Raw genomic sequence first — 22,444 nt, forward strand, 5'->3', positions numbered from 1 at the left:
TGCTTAGGTAAGTAGCTATAAGCTTCAATGGATGTTTTTTATGGTTGCTACTGTAACCTCCTACCATAAAACAGTACTGGTTTGCTGAGCACAGACCCGGATTTACATTAAAGTAGCATGTAAGCACAGATGTCCTGGCACCTTAGACATCACCCTCAATGAAGCTACAAATGCTGAACTGCACCACGTGTGCTGGTTGGCCCAGCTGTCACTTCTCCCTTACTTCCCTTGCCCGTCATAGGTAGCTACTGGTGCCCCTTGGTATTAAGTAGCCAGTGGTAACCTCTGTATTAAGTAGTTAGAGGCTCCCTGACTGAAGGGAGATCTCATCAGTGGAATGCCGAGAACAGGATGAGTAACCTCTCATTTACACTCTCATCAGGACTCTTCATGAGGAAGGAGGGAGAGGGACACTCAGGGAATGGAGTGCTCTGCCTTTCCATCATCAGGCGCCTGTAGGCTCGTGCCTACAGAGCCTTTGTAAGGCTTGACAGGTTATGTCCCCAATCAGTCTCTATGCCCCAGTCTAATGCCACGGCTCTGAGCCAGGACACAGTCTTCACATATAGACAAGCCTCCGCGTGAACAGGACACTTTATTCATCTCCTGACTATGGTTACTCCCAGAACTTAACGTGCAAGGCATACAGACTGAGGTAGAGAGGACAATAGAATCCCACTCCAAGCAACAAGCAAGGGTCAGTCCAGGTAATATGCAAGAGTATCCAGGAAACAGGCAAAGGTCGGTCCAGGCAGCAGGCAAGAGTATCCAGGTAACAAGCAGAGGTTGGTCCAGGCAGCAGGCAAGAGTATACTGGTAACAAGCGAAGGTCGGTCCAGGAAGCAGGCAAGAGTATCCAGGTAACAAGCAAGGGTTAGTAAACAGCAGACAAGAATGGTCAAATACAAGCCAAGGTCAATTACAATAGTTCAGACAATGTGAGTGCGCACCCAGCAACTAGCCACAGCTATGCTTATCACGGGCGATGACTCGGAGCACTCTGCGCTTTTAAATACAACTTTCATCCAATCAGTGGCCAGCCACACTCCGAACATCCTATCACAGCAGACGCACCTGACAAGTGTCAGCCGCGCAGTCAGCTGACGCTAGAGGTGTCAGCTGACCGCCTTCATCTGACTATTGTATTGGTCAATGGCCTGGCTGAGCGCCTCTGTACAAAATCTGTACACCTGACAAGTGTCAGCCGCGCAGTCAGCTGACGCTAGAGGTGTCAGCTGACCGCAGTCATCTGACTATTGTATTGGTCAATGGCCTGGCTGAGCGCCTCTGTACAAAATCGGGTCAATGGCCAGGCCATTGACCCGATTTTGTACCCTCCAAAAAATTTTGCCTGATGAAGCGGGCTTGTGACCTGTGAAACGCATTGCAACTTTGGAGCTTTTAATAAAAAGTGACTTTATACTGTGAGTAACGTCCCATTTCTACGAAGGAGGTGAGTCCACCAACTTCCCCCTTTTAAACAGTTTTTAATCGATTTTACTCTACTTGGCGCCTCTGTGTTACTGCTTTACAAATTTTCTAGTCCACCCTTGGTGGAGGGGTGTATCCCCATACCTTCCTGTCTACAGAGAGCGACTTCTTAAACCTGAGCAGGGTCAGGTTATAATTCTGCCCGCCCGCTTATCCAGTGGTTGCCTTTGTGGCGACCCACCTTTGTGAGTATAACCATTGCTTTGTTGTACACCTGACTAATTGTCACTGAGATACTACACTATATTGGGCTCTCGGTTTCCTTTTGTCTCCTTCAAGTTCCCTGCATTTGTGCTTGCATAGAAAGTAAAGGAGCGTAGGGATGCTGCCATAGGAATTGAGGCAGTATGCGATTGTCTTAGGATCTGACACTTTTCCTTCACTTATCTCCTTTTTTCTTGATCTTCATCACAATTTTCTTGTATTAAACTTGTCTTAGAAGAAATAAGAATACAAAACTAATGATTAGAAAGAACATACATTTCGCACACAAGGGTCATAATGATTTATTGTTTTTTTTTTCCTTTTTACATATCATAAAAATAGTTTTTTTTGGCAGTTTGAAGGGTCTGTAGTGAATTATTTGTGTATGAATCATTCAGTTTATGTATCTGAAAATAAAAAGCTGTTTCTACCTTCCAGAAACTGTACAAAACCCTGAGCGAGGTGAAGCTGGAGGTTGAGACTGTTATAAAGACTGGGAGACAGATTGTGCAAAAACAGCAGACCGATAATCCAAAACAGATGGATGAACAGCTAACAGCCTTAAAGCTTCTGTATAATGAACTTGGTGCTCAGGTAAGGTTGTTCATTTCCATGCATTTCCATTTGGAGTTTCTGTGCCTTTCCTCCGATATGGAAACGGTAGAGGGTAGTGCAAGTCCTTTTAGTCTTGGTAGAGTGTCAGGATGTCTGAAGATTTCAACTCCGTTCTTGTGTTCTATTACGCTTCCATCAGGACAATATGCAGGGGAATCTTTTCCGTAATCAGTGAACAGTACTCCGGATGGTTCTAGATCTTACCCTGTCTTCTAATAAGTGTATTTCATTGGCATCTCTGTTCTCGTTGATTAGATTTAACTTCACTTTTTCATATAGTCCATGGCTGTACAACACTTGCTTCCAAAACATATATTTGCAAGAAATAATAGCTTGTACACTCTTCATATGGGAATATTTTTTAAATCAGTTGCAAGGTCAGTGTGTCCCATGGTCCACTGACTGCTTATTAGCAACTGGACATTCTGGTAAACTATGTGATATCATGATCATTATTTCCCAAGGCAGCTTGCTGCTGACCCCTTTAGCGCATTTTCCATCCTTCCCTCTCCGAAATGACAGATACAGTGGTGTAGCTAAGGCGCTCTGGGCCCAGTGCGGGTTTTACATTGTGCTTACTCAAGCACTATACAGTACACTTAAAAATTTATATGAAGCACCAAAATCTGCGGCAGTGTCAGAAAGGTATAAGCAGGGGACGGGGAACAGTCTGTTAAAGATTGCCACTGTTCAAAGCACAAATAAAAAGGAAAAAAATCTGAACCAATAAAAAACTAATACAGCAGTGAAAGGAGGGCCTTCATTGGGCCCCTCTGGTCCAGTGGCCCCTGTGCAGTCACAACCTCTGCATCCCCTGTTGCTACTCCACTAGATAGCTGAGCAGCCATTGTCGCCTTAGACAACCAATTTTGAAAATTTGTTGATTGGACTTAAACTTGCCATACACAGTTATTTAGTTGTTCAGTGCAATAAGCTGGGCGATATGGCAGCACTCATGAAGCATGAATGGGAAAGTAACTTACAGCTAACGATATCCACAGTTGTAATCCCTGGAGGTTGAGACATGAAGCTCTGAACCAGGGAAGATCTACAGCTGGCCGATGGAATGTTGTCCCATTCAGGTAACAAGGAGGAGAATTTTGAGGATTTTTTCGGTTTGGCCTTTATTTTAATCACATCTGGATGAATGATGCTGCAGGCACTGGCAACCATCCATACAGTTCCATGATGTTTCTTTGTTCTTTATATATCACAAAAGGCTGTTTTCACCTCTCACATCTGCCCATAATTCTTTAAAGACAAGAGGAAACTGGTATTTAGGAAATGATAAATGAAGCCAGGTAGTGTATTCGGAAAAGGTTCCAGAAATGTAATCTTGTTTAGAATGCCAAAACCATAGTAATAAATACTCACTGCCTACAGATGTTTCTTGCTAGCTTTTCTTTGCAGCATCTTCACCAGATAATAGCGCAGAAGAAGCATTGCATTTATGCATACATATAAAATAGCGTCTGGAACTCCAGGGTGGCATTAATGCCATTTCCCCTCTGACTTTTTGCAATTGGGGATAATTTGGTCTCCAGCGATTGCCAGCAGCTGAATTACCTGAATTTTTTTCTATTTTGAGCACCAGCAATCGCTGGCACTCAAATTAGTCACTGTGTGCCGCTATAGCTGTAAGTCTCATTATGGCATGTGCAAGTCCCAAATCATTAGTGCAGCTCTGCGCATCAGCTGTCTCTGCATTTATAGCCCATCCTACTCCTGCAGTGCAAACAAGATACCTAAGGAGATAGACTATGTGGTTGATTTACCCAGATTTGAGAGCATAGAGCTAAGGACCCATGCTGTATTAAACTTGCCTGAGGTGGTCCCTAACAGCCACTCTGGTCCAGTTTAATCCAGCGTGTGTACAGGAGCCACCGGACGATGTCTAAAGATCCGGCATCTTTAGCGACCCTTCAAGCATATTGCCCTTTTACTCAACAAGCCTCGAAGCTGCTCCATCATGCACCATACACCATCGCTACTACATAACCCTCCCTCCATAGTGACAGAGCTATGGATAAGGACCAAGGAGGCCCAAAACATGTCAGCTCTTCTTTTTTGGATATGTCCTTTAATAACTTAGTGACTTGTTTGGACAAGTGCTGCTACTACATGCATGGTTCTTATGCACCAGATATCCAGCACTTCCTGCACTATACAGATCAAGGGTTTGAGGAGTACCGTGTATATATTTTTTTCCACCTCTCCAGGCTAGCAACACATCTGTATAGCACTCAGCTCCAAACTGTTACCTGAGGGATTGAATCCTGATCCTTGCAGGTGTCAGTACTCATATGTTTGTACAAAGGTTAGGGTGTCAGTTCCTTCCTTTATCAATATTTGCCTGCAATGAAAAACAAATTGATTGCGGTTTTGTTTTCCTGAGTCAGAGACTTGCTCCTCCCCTTCGGCTTTCCACAAAACTGTACATTGTGCTCAGCAGAGAACCAAGCAAGCTTGTCTGCACAGTGATCATTGGAACACTGTCACTCCAAATCATCACATGAACCACACACCTCGCTTGTTTCCATAAGACAGCGTTCATACTTATCCAAGCAAATTGCAAATGTAATCATCCACGTTTTTCTGCACATCCAATTCCGGGTTTTGTGTTACTTCAGTTCTGTCCTTTGATTTCTTCTCTCAGCAATTTTGCATTTTTGTCCATGTTTTTTATTCGATTTTTCCATTAATACCGATGAAGTTAATTGATAGGAGAATGCATCAAAGAATGTATCAAATTAACTTTAAAAAAGAATGTGATTTTTCGCATAGCAAATGTGATTTTCCTATGTTTCCAATGACTTACATTACATGCAAATAGCACATCACACTGAAAAAAGCATCACTGCAGCGCGATTTAAAAAGTGAAAAAACACACAAAAATTAAGAAAAACACAGATGAAATGCAGTTAGATGTGTGGAATTGGAATTCTGCATGAAGCACGAAAATTGTAATAAGTGTGAAGGGCCCCTAAAAGTTTTTCCTTTACTATACTGATGAATGTCATTGTGAATCATCACGTATCAGGAGTGATTAACCCATTAGCAGCTTCAAACAACATTTTTCATTTGAAAGCTGCATGTGTATTCTAAACCTCTGTCGGCATATCTGGAGCAGGCGGCAGGAAGCAGTTATATTGTTCCGGACGGCTTCTTCTTTTCCTCCACCGGCAGCTCTGAACTTCTGACAGGCCTTCTGTGTCCCGATCACATGATATGACATGTGATCGGCATTGAGGAGACACTGTCAGCGTTACAGCGCCACCCGGTCATGGAAGAGGTTTGATGGGGAGAGACTCTTCCACCAAGAGACTCTTCCATCAGCCCTCTTCCACCACCAGGTGGCACTGTGACGCTGACATGGTTTCCTGAATCCCGATCACATATAATATCTTGTGATCGGAACCGGGAAGACATGTCGGAGTTACATCACCGCTGCAGCGGAGGAAGAAGAAGCCAATCCAGCTGTCCCGACATGTAACTATGAAAGCTCCCTGATGCCCGCTCTGCATACCCTGCCAAGCTGCCAGGCTGGAAAAGGCACACTCCCCCAGCAGTAGGACAAATTCAGCCCTGCAGCCAAATACAATTTTTACTTTATTTGACTACTAAAGGGTTAAACATCTTCTAGAACAGAAAAAAGTGTCCAATTAAAGCTGCTTTAATGTCTTCTTTGCTGTACTGATGACATTTTATTTCAGCCATGTAGCTAGAGGTGCATTGAGAACAAGCAGCACATACTGCCACATAAGCTACGTCAGTGAAAAAGACATTTTGTTTTAAACGTGTTCTAAATGCTTTGTGTTGCAGTTGTCCTTTAGTTGGCCTTTTCTTCTGCGGTGAATGTCATACAGACAGTATATTGTGACGTCCACTGTGACAGTGACTGATGTGACTAATGTGAAATTGTCTTTGTAGAATACTATGCTTTGCCTGTCCTGTCTTTCTGATCCATGTAATGTTTCTGTTGTAGCTGTAACTTTTTGACCAGTCTATAAATGGCCACGCAGTTCCATCTACACCTCAGAAATCAAACTGTGCGGCAATTACATTTCAGTTACAGCGAAGTGTCAGTGTCTCCCGTGGATTCGTAGTGTGCTCAGGATCGCTAATGACTAGTTCTAGGAGCTTTTTGTGACAGTTGTGTTCATACCGAGCGGCTGATTGACACTCATACAGTCTGTGCCACAATATCACCTGCACAAGTTTTGTTTTCAGATCCATGGTGCCTGACGTTGTATTGTTTCATTAGAACCGATATTTGGCATAAATGGATTTTGTCTGCTGGTGCAGAAAAATGTAATGGAGGGGAAATATAAGCAGCGGCTTAATAAGTGTCATGTAATAATTGGTGCCCACATTGTCATTGCTGGAGGAAAAAAACCTAAATGTGGATGTTGCGCTTAATGACATGTATTTTGCTGCAGGTAACGGAAGGAAAGCAAGATTTGGAACGTGCCAGTATGTTATCTGTGAAGCTGAAGAAAGAATCTGCCTCTCTGTCAGAATGGCTCAGCGCTACTGAATCTGAACTTATTCTGAAGACCACAGCTGACAGCCTGTGTGCAGATCTGGATGTGGAAATCTCTTGGGCAAAAGTAAGCACTATTTATTGCTTTCTGTTCTCTTGCAGGTGAGATGAGTCATCTGACTGATCTACAGTGATGTGAAAAACTATTTGCCCCCTTCCTGATTTCTTATTCTTTTGCATGTTTGTCACACTTAAATGTTTCTGCTCATCAAAAACTGTTAACTATTAGTCAAAGATAACATAATTGAACACAAAATGCAGTTTTAAATGATGGTTTTTATTATTCAGTGAGAAAAAAAAACTCAAAACCTACATGGCCCTGTGTGAAAAAGAAACTGCCCCCTGAACCTAATAACTGGTTTGGCCACCCTTAGTAGCAATAACTGCAATCAAGCGTTTGCGATAACTTGCAACAAGTCTTTTACAGCGCTCTGGAGGAATTTTGGCCCACTCATCTTTGCAGAATTGTTGTAATTCAGCTTTATTTGAGAGTTTTCTAGCATGAACCGCCTTTTTATGGTCATTCCACAACATATCAGTAGGATTCAGGTCAGGACTTTGACTAGGCCACTCCAAAGTCTACATTTTGTTTTTCTTCAGCCATTCAGAGGTGGATTTTCTGGTGTGTTTTGGGTCATTGTCCTGCTGCAGCACCCAAGATCGCTTCAGCTTGAGTTGACGAACAGATGGCCGGACATTCTCCTTCAGGATTTTTTGGTAGACAGTAGAATTCATGGTTCCATCTATCACAGCAAGCCTTCCAGGTCCTGAAGCAGCAAAACAACCCCAGACCATCAAAGTACCACCACCATATTTTACTGTTGGTATGATGTTCTTTTGCTGAAATGCTGTGTTACTTCTACGCCAGATGTAACGGGACACGCACCTTCCAAAAAGTTCAACTTTTGTCTCGTCGGTCCACAAGGTATTTTCCCAAAAGTCTTGGAAATCATTGAGATTTTTTTAGCAAAATTGAGACGCGCCTTAATGTTCTTTTTGCTTAAAAGTGGTTTGCGCCTTCCATGCAGGCCATTTTTGCCCAGTCTCTTTCTTATGGTTGAGTTGTGAACACTGACCTTAATTGAGGCAAGTGAGGCCTGCAGTTCTTTAGATGTTGTCCTGGGGTCTTTTGTGGCCTCTCGGATGAGTTTTCTCTGCGCTCTTGGGGTAATTTTGGTCGGCCGGCCTCTCCAGGGAAGGTTCATCACTGTTCCATGTTTTTGCCATTTGTGGATAATGGCTCTCACTGTGGTTCGCTGGAGTCCCAAAGCTTTAGAAATGGCTTTATAACCTTTACCAGACTGATAGATCTCAATTACTTTTGTTCTCATTTGTTCCTGAATTTCTTTGGATCTTGGCATGATGTCTAGCTTTTGAGGTGCTTTTGGTCTACTTCTCTGTGTCAGATAGCTCCTATTTAAGCGATTTCTTGATTGAAACAGGTGTGGCAGTAATCAGGCCTGAGGGTGACTACAGAAATTGAATTCAGGTGTGATAAAGCACAGTTAAGTTATTTTTTTAACAAGGGGGGCAATTGCTTTTTCACACAGGGCCATGTAGATTTGGAGTTTTTTTTCTCACTAAATAATAAAAACCATCATTTAAAACTGCATTTTGTGTTCAATTGTGTTATCTTTGACTAATAGTTAACGGTTTTTGATGAGCAGAAACATTTAATCGTGCCTAACATGCAAAAGAATAAGAAATCAGGAAGGGGGCAAATAGTTTTTCACATCACTGTATAATGCTGCTTAAGTAAAGACTGCCAGAGGTACTTAGATTTAGGTTTAATTGGTTAGACATTTGATTTGATAAAAACATCAAATCTAATGAAAATTAATTAAAAATCATCTTGTTGATCAATATTTGATAAAAACACTAGTCGAATATATGTCTAAAAGGCCTGTATGTTTAGATCAATTCCATAGGCCAACACAGGGGGGTATTACAGCTGCCCAGAATCCCCCCTCAGACCAGGGCCGGTGCAGTGTCTGGGGACAGGCACAAGTTGAGACACCAGAATATCTGCAGGCAGCCTGCAGCTCACAGCACCATTCTTTCTTTCCCTGCTGCAGTTACTTTGGATGGAGCAGCAGTGTGTGTACAGAGTGTGGAGCAGCAGTGTGTGTACAGAGTATGGAGCAGCAGCGTGTGTACAGAGCATGGAGCAGCTCTGGGGAACTTAACAGAGTCAGGTATGAGCACAGCCCTGTGCCCCTGCTGTGTAAATGCTTCACTTTCCCCTTGATTAGCAATGTCAGCTGTCCTCATTATTATCTGTATCCAAACAGCTCCTGATCGATCCCGTTTTCGATCGGGAGAAGATCGGTCATTTAGGAAATAATTGCCAGACCCTGATAGTCAGACAGGAAATTACATTGTGTACCTAGTTTTACAGCAGGAGGGTATCACATGCAGATCATTTATATCAAGTGAGGAATAATACGAGAACGCGTATATACAGTATGAAATTATTCACACCCAGTTTTTCTGTATACCATAGACTTTTATTTTTCACTAAAACAATCAATGTTATATAGAAAAACAACTATAACTCTACCTTTATTTAAAATGGAATTTTGTTATTGTGGGAATTATGTCCCTTTCAGACTAGGTTCATAGTGGGAGTTGTGTTGCACTCCCTGTAACAGCTAGAACTCAACCAAATGGGAAAGCAGCGCTGCACTTATTTACATGTTGGGTTGCATACAGTGAAGTACACAGTTAATGAAAAGTATGCTTCACTGTCACTATTAAACTCTTGAGAACCACAGGTTTATACCCCGTAGTGACCAGTACATTTTTTTACAATTCAGCACTTCACAACTTTAACGGGTTATTGATCCACCATACAACTTGGCAGCCAAATGAATCTTACCTCCTTTTCTTCCCCCTAACAGGGCTTTCTTTTAGAGGTCTCTGATTGCTGCTGCTCCTTTTTTTTTTTTTTATTTTTTTTTTTTAATTCAATTAATAAAATAAGAGCTAAGTTTTTTTTTTAATCCCCCCCCCCTCCCTTCCACCTTCCTCCCTCCCCCTAAATTGGCCCTACTCTGTGATCAAAACACTGCACTACACATACATAGGCATCAGCCTACGTACGTGACTAGACTTTGAGGCCATCAGAGGGACAGTCAAGTTACAGGGCTGTCCCTTGTACAGCCCTGCAATAGATCGCAGCGCTGTACATGTAAATGGTTGATTTTTTTCTTCCTAACAGCCTGCCAGCTCTGATCGCGGCTGGCAGGCTGATGACGGATAGCCTCTCTACGTCATGGCAGGGAAGGCGCAGACATGCTTGCACGCATACCCTTCTAACCCCCGCCAATCGGCGGGCCTTGGGGAGCCACTCTGCGACAGCCCATCAGCGTTAGGCGGTTGCAGAGCAGTTAAAGGGAACCAGAGGGCCCAGAAAAAAGATTCTATACATACCTGGGGCTTCCTCCAGCCCCATACGCACGGATCGTTCCCACGCCGCCGTCCTCCGCTTCCTGTATCCATCGGTACCGGGTCCCGTAGTTTCGGCCAGTCGGCGGCAGCACGCGGACAATTGTCCACATCACAGGGGCTCCCGGCATACCCGTACGCGTGCAGCTACATACTGCGCAGCCGCACGCGCAAGGGTATGGAGGGAGCCCCTGCTCATGTGGACAATTGGCCGCGTCCGCCGGAAGTGACGGGACCCGGTACCGGCGGATCCAGGAAGCGGAGGACGGCGGCGTGGGAGCGATCCGTGCGCATGGGGCTGGAGGAAGCCCCAGGTACGTATAGAATCTTTTTTCTGGGCCCTCTGGTTCCCTTTAACATGAGTGTTTTGCAGTACCACACTGCGTGCAGTGCATTGGGAATACTGTATGCTGTTAACCACTTAAGGACTGCAGTCATAAAACCCCTTAAGGACCAGAGCCTTTTTTTCCATTCGGACCACTGCAGCTTTCACGGTTTATTGCTCAGTCATACAACCTACCACCTAAATGAATTTTACCTCCTTTTCTTGTCACTAATACAGCTTTCTTTCGGTGCTATTTGATTGCTGCTGCGAGTTTTACTTTTTATTATATTCATCAAAAAAGACATGAATTTTGTCAAAAAAATGACTTTTTTAACTTTCTGTGCTGACATTTTTCAAATAAAGTAAAATTTCCTATACATTTGAGCGCGAAAGTTGTTCTGCTACATGTCTTTGATAAAAAAAAAAACCATTCAGTGTATATTTATTGGATTGGGTAAAAGTTATAGCGTTTACAAACTATGGTGCCAAAAGTGAATTTTCCCATTTTCAAGCATCTCTGACTTTTCTGCGCACCTGTCAGGTTTCACGAGGGGCTAAAATTCCAGGATAGTACAAATCCCCCCCAAATGACCCCATTTTGGAAAGAAGACATCCCAAAGTATTCAGTGAGAGGCATGGTGAGTTCATAGAAGATTTTATTTTTTGTCACAAGCTAGCGGAAAATGACACTTTGTAACAAAAAAAAAAAAAAAAGTTTCCATTTCTTCTAACTTGCGACAAAAAAAAATGAAATCTGCCACGGACTCACTATGCTACTCTCTGAATACCTTGAAGTGTCTACTTTCCAAAATGGGGTCATTTGTGGGGTGTGTTCACTGTCCTGGCATTTTGGGGGGTGCCTAATTGTAAGCACCCCTGTAAAGCCTAAAGATGCTCATTGGACTTTGGGCCCCTTAGCGCAGTTAGGCTGCAAAAAAGTGCCACACATGTGGTATTGCCGTACTCAGGAGAAGTAGTATAATGTGTTTTGGGGTGTATTTTTACACATACCCATGCTGGGTGGGAGAAATATCTCCGTAAATGACAATTGTTTTATTTTTTTTACACACAATTGTCAATTTATAGAGATATTTCTCCCACTCAGCATGGGTATGTGGAAAAATACACCCCAAAACACATTATACTACTTCTCCTGAGTACGGCGATACCACATGTGTGGCACTTTTTTGCACCCTAACTGCGCTAAGGGGCCCAAAGTCCAATGAGTACCTTTAGGATTTCACAGGTCATTTTGAGAAATTTCGTTTCAAGACTGCTCCTCACGGTTTAGGGCCCCTAAAATGCCAGGACAGTATAGGAATCCCACAAATTACCCCATTTTAGAAAGAAGACACCCCAAGGTATTCCATTAGGAGGATGGTGAGTTCATAGAAGATTTTTTTTTTTTTGTCACAAGTTAGCCGAAATTGATTTGAATTGTTTTTTTTTCACAAAGTGTCATTTTCTGCTAACTTGTGACAAAAATAAAATCTTCTATGAACTCACCATACTCCTAACGGAATACCTTGGGGTGTCTTCTTTCTAAAATGGGGTCATTTGTGGGGTTCCTATACTGCCCTGGCATTTTAGGGGCCCTAAACCGTGAGGAGTAGTCTTGAAACCAAATGCCGCAAAATGACCTGTGAAATCCTAAAGGTACTCATTGGTCTTTGGGCCCCTTAGCGCACTTAGGGTGCAAAAAAGTGTCACACATGTGGTATCGCCGTACTCAGAAGAAGTAGTATAATGTGTTTTGTGGTGTATTTTTACATATAACCATGCTGGGTGGGAGAAATATCTCTGTAAATGACACATTTTTGATTTTTTTTACACACAATTGTCCATTTACAGAGAGATTTCTCCCACCCAGCATGGGTATGTGTAAAAATACACCACAAAACACATTATACTACTTCTCCTGAGTATGGCGATACTACATGTGTGACACTTTTTTGCAGCCTAGGTGCGCTAAGGGGCCCAACGTCCTATTCACAGGTCATTTTGAGGCATTTGTTTTCTAGACTACTCCCTACGGTTTAGGGCCCCTAAAATGCCAGGGCAGTATAGGAACCCCACAAGTGACCCCATTTTAGAAAGACGACACCCCAAGGTATTCTGTTAGGGGTATGGTGAGTTCATAGAAGATTTTATTTTTTGTCACAAGTTAGTGAAAAATGACACTTTGTAAAAAAAACAATAAAAATCCAATTTCCGCTAACTTTTGACAAAAAATAAAATCTTCTATGAACTCATCATACACCTAACAGAATACCTTGGGGTGTCTTCTTTCTAAAATGGGGTCACTTGTGGGGTTCCTATACTGCCCTGGCATTTTACGGGCCCAAAACTGTGAGTAGTCTGGAAACCAAATTTCTCAAAATGACTGTTCAGGGGTATAAGCATCTGCAAATTTTGATGACAGGTGGTCTATGAGGGGGCAAATTTTGTGGAAACGGTCATAAGCAGGGTGGCCTCTTAGATGACAGGATGAATTGGGCCTGATCTGATGGATAGGAGTGTTAGGGGGGTGACAGGAGGTGATTGATGGGTGTCTCAGGGGGCGGTTAGAGGGGAAAATAGATGCAATCAATGCACTGGGGAGGTGATCGGAAGGGGGTCTGAGGGGGATCTGAGGGTTTGGCCGAGTGATCAGGAGCCCACACGGGGGAAATTAGGGCCTGATCTGATGGGTAGGTGTGCTAGGGGGTGACAGGAGGTGATTTATGGGTGTCTCAAGGTGTTATATGAGGGGGGAAATAGATGCAAGCAATGCACTAGCGAGGTGATCAGGGCTGGGGTCTGAGGGCGTTCTGAGGTGTGGGCGGGTGATTGGGTGCCCGCAAGGGGCAGATTAGGGTCTAATCTGATGGGTAACAGTGACAGGTGGTGATAGGGGGTGATTGATGGGTAATTAGTGGGTGTTTAGAGGAGAGAAGAGATGTAAACACTGCACTTGGGAGGTGATCTGATGTCGGATCTGCGGGCGATCTATTGGTGTGGGTGGGTGATCAGATTGCCCGCAAGGGGCAGGTTAGGGGCTGATTGATGGGTGGCAGTGACATGGGGGTGATTGATGGGTGGCAGTGACAGGGGGTGATTGATGGGTGATTGACAGGTGATCAGTGGGTTATTACAGGGAATAACAGATGTAAATATTGCACTGGCGAATTGATAAGGGGGGGGGGTCTGAGGGCAATCTGAGCGTGTGGGCGGGTGATTGGGTGCCCGCAAGGGGCAGATTAGGGTCTAATCTGATGGGTAACAGTGACAGGTGGTGATAGGGGGTGATTGATGGGTAATTAGTGGGTGTTTAGAGGAGAGAATAGATGTAAACACTGCGCTTGGGAGGTGATCTGATGTCGGATCTGCGGGCGATCTATTGGTGTGGGTGGGTGATCAGATTGCCCGCAAGGGGCAGGTTAGGGGCTGATTGATGGGTGGCAGTGACAGGGGGTGATTGATGGGTGGCAGTGACAGGGGGTGATTGACAGGTGATCAGTGGGTTATTACAGGAAAGAACGGATGTAAATAATGCACTGGCGAATCGATAAGGGGGGGTTTGAGGGCAATCTGAGCGTGTGGGCGGGCGATTGGGTGCCCGCAAGGGTCTAATCTGATGGGTAACAGTGACAGGTGGTGATAGGGGGTGATTGATGGGTGATTGATGGGTAATTAGTGGGTGTTTAGAGGAGAGAATAGATGTAAACGATGGATTTGGGAGGTGATCTGATGTCGGATCTGCGGGCGATCTATTGGTGTGGGTGGGTGATCAGATTGCCCGCAAGGGGCAGGTTAGGGGCTGATTGATGGGTGGCAGTGACAGGGGGTGATTGATGGGTGGCAGTGACAGGGGGTGATTGACAGGTGATCAGTGGGTTATTACAGGGAAGAACGGATGTAAATAATGCACTGGCGAATCGATAAGGGGGGGGGTTGAGGGCAATCTGAGCGTGTGGGCGGGCGATTGGGTGCCCGCAAGGGTCTAATCTGATGGGTAACAGTGACAGGTGGTGATAGGGGGTGATTGATGGGTGATTGATGGGTAATTAGTGGGTGTTTAGAGGAGAGAATAGATGTAAACGATGGATTTGGGAGGTGATCTGATGTCGGATCTGCGGGCGATCTATTGGTGTGGGTGGGTGATCAGATTGCCCGCAAGGGGCAGGTTAGGGGCTGATTGATGGGTGGCAGTGACAGGGGGTGATTGACGGGTGATTGATGGGTGATTGACGGGTGATTGACAGGTGATCAGGGGGGATAGATGCATACAGTACACGGGGGGGGGGAGGGTCTGGGGGGGTCTGGGGAGAATCTGAGGGGTGGGGGGGTGATCAGGAGGGAGCAGGGGGCAGTTTAGGGACTAAAAAAAAAAATAGCGTTGACAGATATTGACAGGGAGTGATTGATGGGTGATTAGGGGGGTGATTGTGTGCAAATGGTGGTCTGGGGGGTGGGCAGGGGGGGTCTGAGGGGTACTGTGGGCGATCAGGGGGCAGGGGGGGGCAGATCAGTGTGTTTGGGTGCAGACTAGGGTGGCTGCAGCCTGCCCTGGTGGTCCCTCGGACACTGGGACCACCAGGGCAGGAGGCAGCCTGTATAATACACTTTGTAAACATTACAAAGCGTATTATACGCTTCCTATCCGGGGATCGTCGGGTTAACAACCCGCCGGCGCTTCCGATTGGCCGGCGGGTTGACGTCGCGGGTGGGCGGAGCCTATTGCCGGTGGATGCGCGCGCATCCCAGCGCGCGATCCCCGGCCAGAGAGTGCCCCAGGACCTGACGCCAATCTGCGTTACGTGGTCCTGGGGCTGCCACTTTGCCGCCGCCAATATGAAGTAGGCGGTCGGCAAGTGGTTAAACTGCACAACACCAGCCACATTGAGCATTGCATAGTTAGTGCATTGCAGTCTGGCAAGCTGAATGCAGCCGTTATGCTGCACCACAATATACCTCTGTGCCTCAAAGGGGATTGCACTGTTAGCCTCCATGTTCCTTTCACTGATTTTGTTTAACATCTCAAAATACTAATGCTTAAAATAACTTAACATGTTGCCTTGATCAATGGCGCACATTCACACTATGCTTGCATAATTTATTTTTCCCCTATTTTAAGACACTGGCATGTCATCCTCAGTATTACAGTATTATAGAAGAAGCTAATATTTTGCTTCCCCTGATAGCGTTCAAGCTAATGACTTGTACTGATACTGCTTGAACAATGAGTTTTGAAGATATTCCCACTGGTTCTACAGTAAAACATACATTGATGTGAAAAGCTATTTGCCCCCTTCCTGATTTCTTATTTTTTTGCATGTTAGGCACACTTAAATGTTTCTGCTCATCAAAAACCGTTAACTATTAGTCAAAGATAACATAATTGAACACAAAATGCAGTTTTAAATGATGGTTTTTATTATTTAGTGAGAAAAAAAACTCCAAATCTACATGGCCTGTGTGAAAAAGTGATTGCCCACCTTGTTAAAAAATAACTTAACTGTGGTTTATCACACCTGAATTCAATTTCTGTAGTCACCCTCAGGCCTGATTACTGCCACACTGTAACGATCGTGGAATCGTCTCCGTGGTCAGCGCACCAGACGTGCGCTGACGCGGCGGATTTCCTCCACGAGCGTACAATTGAGGACACCCAGGCTAGGTGCTATGCACCCGCAGAGGGCAATTCCCACCGGCAGATGGCGCTGTGGAGTGCATGCAAACACAGCCGCTGCACAGCCACCGATGCCAAATGGGAATTGTACAGATCCAGGACAAGGTACAATCAGGCAGGGCTGGATAGCCCACAGGGAACAGAGCAAAGGGACAGAACCAATGTGTGCCCACCAAACTAGTCGCCACCCAGCAACGGCGAACACACAACGGCGGAAACGAAGTAGGAAACGCAATCGCAAGAATGGCGATTGCCAATAGCGACACAAGACTGAGCAGGACAGAGCACCAGGGTAGCAAAGGCACAGCAAATCATACAACGAGAAAGACAAGGAAAATAACAAACGCTAGCTGAACGCGAACACCGCACTCATTCGCAACAGTGCACGCTTTCGTGCGCGGTCTCCGCGTGTTACGTACAACAGAGACAAGCACGCCTAACTAACCAAAGACAGACAAACACGAAACAGAGAAACTTGCTTAACGGTTACCTCACCGAGTCTACAGCAAGCGTTCGTATCAGACAAGACAGACAAACGTGAAACAGGAACTAGGCAGAAAGGATCCACCGCTCTTCCGTCAGAGCAAGTGTGATCCAAGCAGAAACACAGATCAGAAAGATCCACAGCCGCTACCGCTAGCAGTTAGTGCGATCCAGGAAGACAGATCTGAAGGATCCACAGCACTAGCGCCAGGCGAGTGCGATCTAGGTAGACAGAACAGAGGGATCCACAGCACTGGCGCAAGGCGAGTGCGATCCAGGTAGACAGAGTAGCAGAACAGAAGGATCCACAGCACTAGCGAAAGTGACTAGCGCGATCCAGGTACAGAGTAGCAGAACAGAAGGATCCACAGAGACAGATCAGAAGAGATAGCTGGTAGCAACCGCTGCACCAGCTATACTCCAAGAACAGAGATCAGAACCATTTCCTGTCGACCACCGCTGGGACAGGACAATAGCAATTGAACAAACAAACAGATAAGCAATCCTAACTGCACTAAGGAAACCTGCCTAGTGCAGTTTTCCAGGAATTACTCTAAGATAACTTCAACAAGAAGTAGCATGGCTGACACTCACTAGGAGTGTTTACTACAAACCCTGAAGGAATGACCAGCAAAGGACTGTGGGTAATCCCAACCTTTATACTGCCAGTCATCACAGGAGGCAGGTAGGGGATTTGCATAACGAATGTATGCAAATTCCTCAGCAGCAAGCTGCAATACTGACAGAAAGTCTTTCTTAAAGAGACCTGCAGAATGCAGACCTGAACAGTGGTCAAAAAGCTGCCTGTCTGCACAGGCAGCTGAGCAGATTCTCACACACACCTGTTTCAATCAAGAAACTGCTTAAATAGGAGCTATCTGACACAGAGAAGTAGACCAAAAGCACCTCAAAAGCTAGACATCATGCCAAGATCCAAAGAAATTCAGGAACAAATGAGAACAATAGTAATTGAGATCTATCAGTCTGGTAAAGGTTATAAAGCCATTTCTAAAGCTTTGGGACTCCAGCGAACCACAGTGAGAGCCATTATCCACAAATGGCAAAAACATGGAACAGTGATGAACCTTCCCTGGAGAGGCCGGCCGACCAAAATTACCCCAAGAGCGCAGAGAAAACTCATCCCAGAGGCCACAAAAGACCCCAGGACAACATCTAAAAATCTACCACGGACTCACCATGCCCCTCTCTGAATACCTTGAAATGTCTACTTTCCAAAATGGGGTCATTTGTGGGGTGTGTTTACTGTCCTCGCATTTTGGGGGGTGCTAATTTGTAAGCACCCATGTAAAGCCTAAAGGTGCTCATTGGACTTTGGGCCCCTTAGCGCAGTTAGGCTGCAAAAAAGTGCCACACATGTGGTATTGCCGTACTCAGGAGAAGTAGTATAATGTGTTTTGGGGTGTATTTTTATACACCCATGCTGGGTGGGAGAAATATCTCTGTAAATGACAATTTTTTTATTTTTTTTACACACAATTGTCCATTTACAGAGATCTTTCTCCCACTCAGCATGGGTATGTGTAAAAATACACCCCAAAACACATTACTAGTACGGTGAGTTCATAGAAGATTTTATTTTTTGTCACAAGTTAGCGGAAAATGACACTTTGTGAAAAAAACCAATAAAAATCAATTTTCGCTAACTTGTGACAAAAAATAAAATCTTCTATAAACTCACCGTACTACTAACAGAATACCTTGGGGTGTCTTCTTTCTAAAATGGAGTCATTTGTGGGGTTCCTATACTGTCCTGGCATTTTAGGGGCCCTAAACCGTGAGGAGTAGTCTTGAAACAAAATTTTTCAAAATGACCTGTGAAATCCTAAAGGTACTCATTGGACTTTGGGCCCCTTAGCGCAGTTAGGGTGCAAAAAAGTGCCACACATGTGGTATCGCCGTACTCGGGAGAAGTAGTACAATGTGTTTTGGGGTGTATTTTTACACATACCCATGCTGGGTGGGAGAAATAACTCTGTAAATGGACAATTGTGTGTAAAAAAATCAAAAGATTGTCATTTACAGAGGTATTTCTCCCACCCAGCATGGGTATGTGTAAAAATACACCCCAAAACACATTATACTACTTCTCCCGAGTACGGCGATACCACATGATTGGCACTTTTTTGCAGCCTAACTGCGCTAAGGGGCCCAAAGTCCAATGAGTACCTTTAGGATTTCACAGGTCATTTTCGTTTCAAGACTACTCCTCACGGTGTAGGGCCCCTAAAATGCCAGGGCAGTATAGGAACCCCACTAATGACCCCATTTTAGAAAGAAGACACCCCAAGGTATTCCGTTAGGAGTATGGTGAGTTCATAGAAGTTTTTATTTTTTTGTCACAAGTTAGCGGAAATTGATTTTTAATTGTTTTTTTTCACAAAGTGTCATTTTCCGCTAACTTGTCACAAAAAATAAAATCTTCTATGAACTCACCATACTCCTAACGGAATACGTTTGGGTGTCTTCTTTCTAGAATGGGGTCATTTGTGGGGTTCCTATACTGCCCTGGCATTTTAGGGGCCCTAAACCGTGAGGAGTAGTCTTGAAACAAAAATGACCTGTGAAATCCTAAAGGTACTCATTGGACTTTGGGCCCCTTAGCGCAGTTAGGCTGCAAAAAAGTGCCAATCATGTAGTATCGCCGTAGTCGGGAGAAGTAGTATAATGTGTTTTGGGGTGTATTTTTACACATACCCATGCTGGGTGGGAGAAATACCTCTGTAAATGACAATTGTTTGATTTTTTTTACACACAATTGTCTATTTACAGAGAGATTTCTCCCACCCAGCATGGGTATGTGTAAAAATACACCCCAAAACACATTATACTACTTCTCCTGAGTACGGCGATACCACATGTGTGACACTTTTTTGCAGCCTAGGTGCGCTAAGGGGCCCAATGTCCTAATCACAGGTCATTTTGAGGCATTTGTTTTCTAGACTACTCCTCACGGTTTAGGGCCCCTAAAATGCCAGGGCAGTATAGGAACCCCACAAGTAACCCCATTTTAGAAAGAAGACACCCCAAGGTATTCCGTTAGGTGTATGGCGAGTTCATAGAAGATTTTATTTTTTGTCACAAGTTAGTGAAAAATGACACTTTGTAAAAAAAAAAAAAAAAATCAATTTCCGCTAACTTTTGACAAAAAATAAAATCTTCTATGAACTCGTCATACACCTAACAGAATACATTGGGGTGTCTTTTTTCTAAAATGGGGTCAGTTTCTGGGGTTCCTATACCGCCCTGGCATTTTACGGGCCCAAAACCGTGAGTAGTCTGGAAACCAAATGTCTCAAAATGACTGTTCAGGGGTATAAGCATCTGCAAATTTTGATGACAGGTGGTCTATGAGGGGGCGAATTTTGTGGAAAGGGTCATATGCAGGGTGGCCTTTTAGATGACAGGTTGTATTGGGCCTGATCTGATGGATAGGAGTGCTAGGGGGGTGACAGGAGGTGATTGATGGGTGTCTCAGGGGGTGGTTAGAGGGGAAAATAGATGCAATCAATGCACTGGGGAGGTGATCGGAAGGGGGTCTGAGGGGGATCTGAGGGTTTGGCCGAGTGATCAGGAGCCCACACGGGGCAAATTAGGGCCTGATCTGATGGGTAGGTGTGCTAGGGGGTGAGAGGAGGTGATTGATGGGTGTCTCAAGGTGTGATTAGAGGGGGGAATAGATGCAAGCAATGCACTGGCGAGGTGATCAGGGCTGGGGCCTGAGGGCATTCTGAGGGTGTGGGCGGGTGATTGAGTGCCCTAGGGGCAGATAGGGGTCTAATCTGATAGGTAGCAGTGACAGGGGGTGATTGATGGGTAATTAGTGGGTGTTTAGGGTAGAGAACAGATATAAACACTGCACTTGGGAGGTGATCTGACGTCGGATCTGCGGGCGAACTATTGGTGTGGGTGGGTGATCAGATTGCCCGCAAGGGGCAGGTTAGGGGCTGATTGATGAGTGGCAGTGACAGGGGGTGATTGATGGGTGGCAGTGCCAGGGGGTGATTGATGGGTGGCAGTGACAGGGGGTGATTGATGGGTGATTGACAGGTGATCAGTGGGTTATTACAGGGAAGAACAGATGTAACTAATGCACTGGCGAATTGATAAGGGGGGGTCTGAGGGCAATCTGAGCGTGTAGGCGGGTGATTGGGTGCCCGCAAGGGACAGATTAGGGTCTGATCTGATGGGTAACAGTGACAGGTGGTGATAGGGGGTGATTGATGGGTAATTAGTGGGTAATTAGTGGGTGTTTAGAGGAGACAATAGATGTAAACACTGCGCTTGGGTGGTGATCTGATGTCGGATCTGCGGGCGATCTATTGGTGTGGGTGGGTAATCAGATTGCCCGCAAGGGGTAGGTTAGGGTCTGATTGATGGGTGGCAGTGACAGGGGTTGATTGATGGGTGGCAGTGACAGGGGGTGATTGATGGGTGATTGACAGGTGATCAGTGGGTTATTACAGGGAAGGACAGATGTAAATAATGCCCTGGCGAATTGATAAGGGGGGGGGGGGGTCTGAGGGCAATCTGAGCGTGTAGGCGGGTGATTGGGTGCCCGCAAGGGGTAGATTAGGGTCTGATCTGATGGGTAACAGTGACAGGTGGTGATAGGGGGTGATTGATGGGTAATTAGTGGGTGTTTAGAGGAGAGAATAGATGTAAACACTGCGTTTGGGTGGTGATCTGATGTCGGATCTGCGGGCGATCTATTGCTATGGGTGGGTGATCAGATTGCCCGCAAGGGGCAGGTTAGGGGCTGATTGATGGGTGGCAGTGACAGGGGGTGATTGATGGGTGGCAGTGACAGGGGGTGATTGATGGGTGATTGACAGGTGATTGACAGGTGATCAGTGGGTTATTACAGGGAAGAACAGATGTAAATATTGCACTGGCGAATTGATAAGGGGGGGTCTGAGGGCAATCTGGGCGTGTAGGCGGGTGATTGGGTGCCCGCAAGGGGCAGATTAGGGTCTGATCTGATGGGTAACAGTGACAGGTGGTGATTGGGGGTGATTGATGGGTGATTGATGGGTAATTAGTGGGTGTTTAGAGGAGAGAATAGATGTAAACACTGCGTTTGGGTGGTGATCTGATGTCGGATCTGCGGGCGATCTATTGGTATGGGTGGGTGATCAGATTGCCCGCAAGGGGCAGGTTAGGGGCTGATTGATGGGTGGCAGTGTGACAGGGGGTGATTGATGGGTGATTGACAGGTGATTGACAGGTGATCAGGGGGGATAGATGCATACAGTACACAGGGGGGGGGGGGGGGTCTGGGGAGAATCTGAGGGGTGGGGGGGGTGATCAGGAGGGGGCAGTGGGCAGGGGGGGGATAAAAAAAAATAGCATTGACAGATAGTGACAGGGAGTGATTGATGGGTGATTAGGGGGGTGATTGGGTGCAAACAGGGGTCTGGGGGGTGGGCAGGGGGGGTCTGAGGGGTGCTGTGGGTGATCTGGGGCAGGGGGGGGGGAGAAATCAGTGTGCTTGGGTGCGACATAGGGTGGCTGCAGCCTGCCCTGGTGGTCCCTCGGACACTGGGACCACCAGGGCAGGAGGCAGCCTGTATAATACACTTTGTAAACATTACAAAGTGTATTATACACTTTGTATGCGGCGATCGCGGGGTTAACATCCCGCCGG

General features: G+C 45.5%; 1 protein-coding gene across 7 annotated transcripts in view; it reads left to right on the forward strand.

Moving 5' to 3' along the window:
• UTRN (utrophin) overlaps positions 1-22,444 on the forward strand; it is an 863,547-nt gene that overhangs the window by 264,963 nt on the left and 576,140 nt on the right. For all 7 annotated transcript variants that reach the window (XM_068232090.1, XM_068232089.1, XM_068232092.1 and 4 more), the window contains 2 exons: positions 2,134-2,289; positions 6,750-6,920. In XM_068232090.1, the coding sequence (XP_068088191.1) occupies positions 2,134-2,289; positions 6,750-6,920 (327 nt within the window). The remainder of the gene's footprint in view (positions 1-2,133; positions 2,290-6,749; positions 6,921-22,444) is intronic.

This window comes from Hyperolius riggenbachi, chromosome 4, assembly GCF_040937935.1.
Source record: "Hyperolius riggenbachi isolate aHypRig1 chromosome 4, aHypRig1.pri, whole genome shotgun sequence".
Classification (NCBI taxonomy): domain Eukaryota; kingdom Metazoa; phylum Chordata; class Amphibia; order Anura; family Hyperoliidae; genus Hyperolius; species Hyperolius riggenbachi.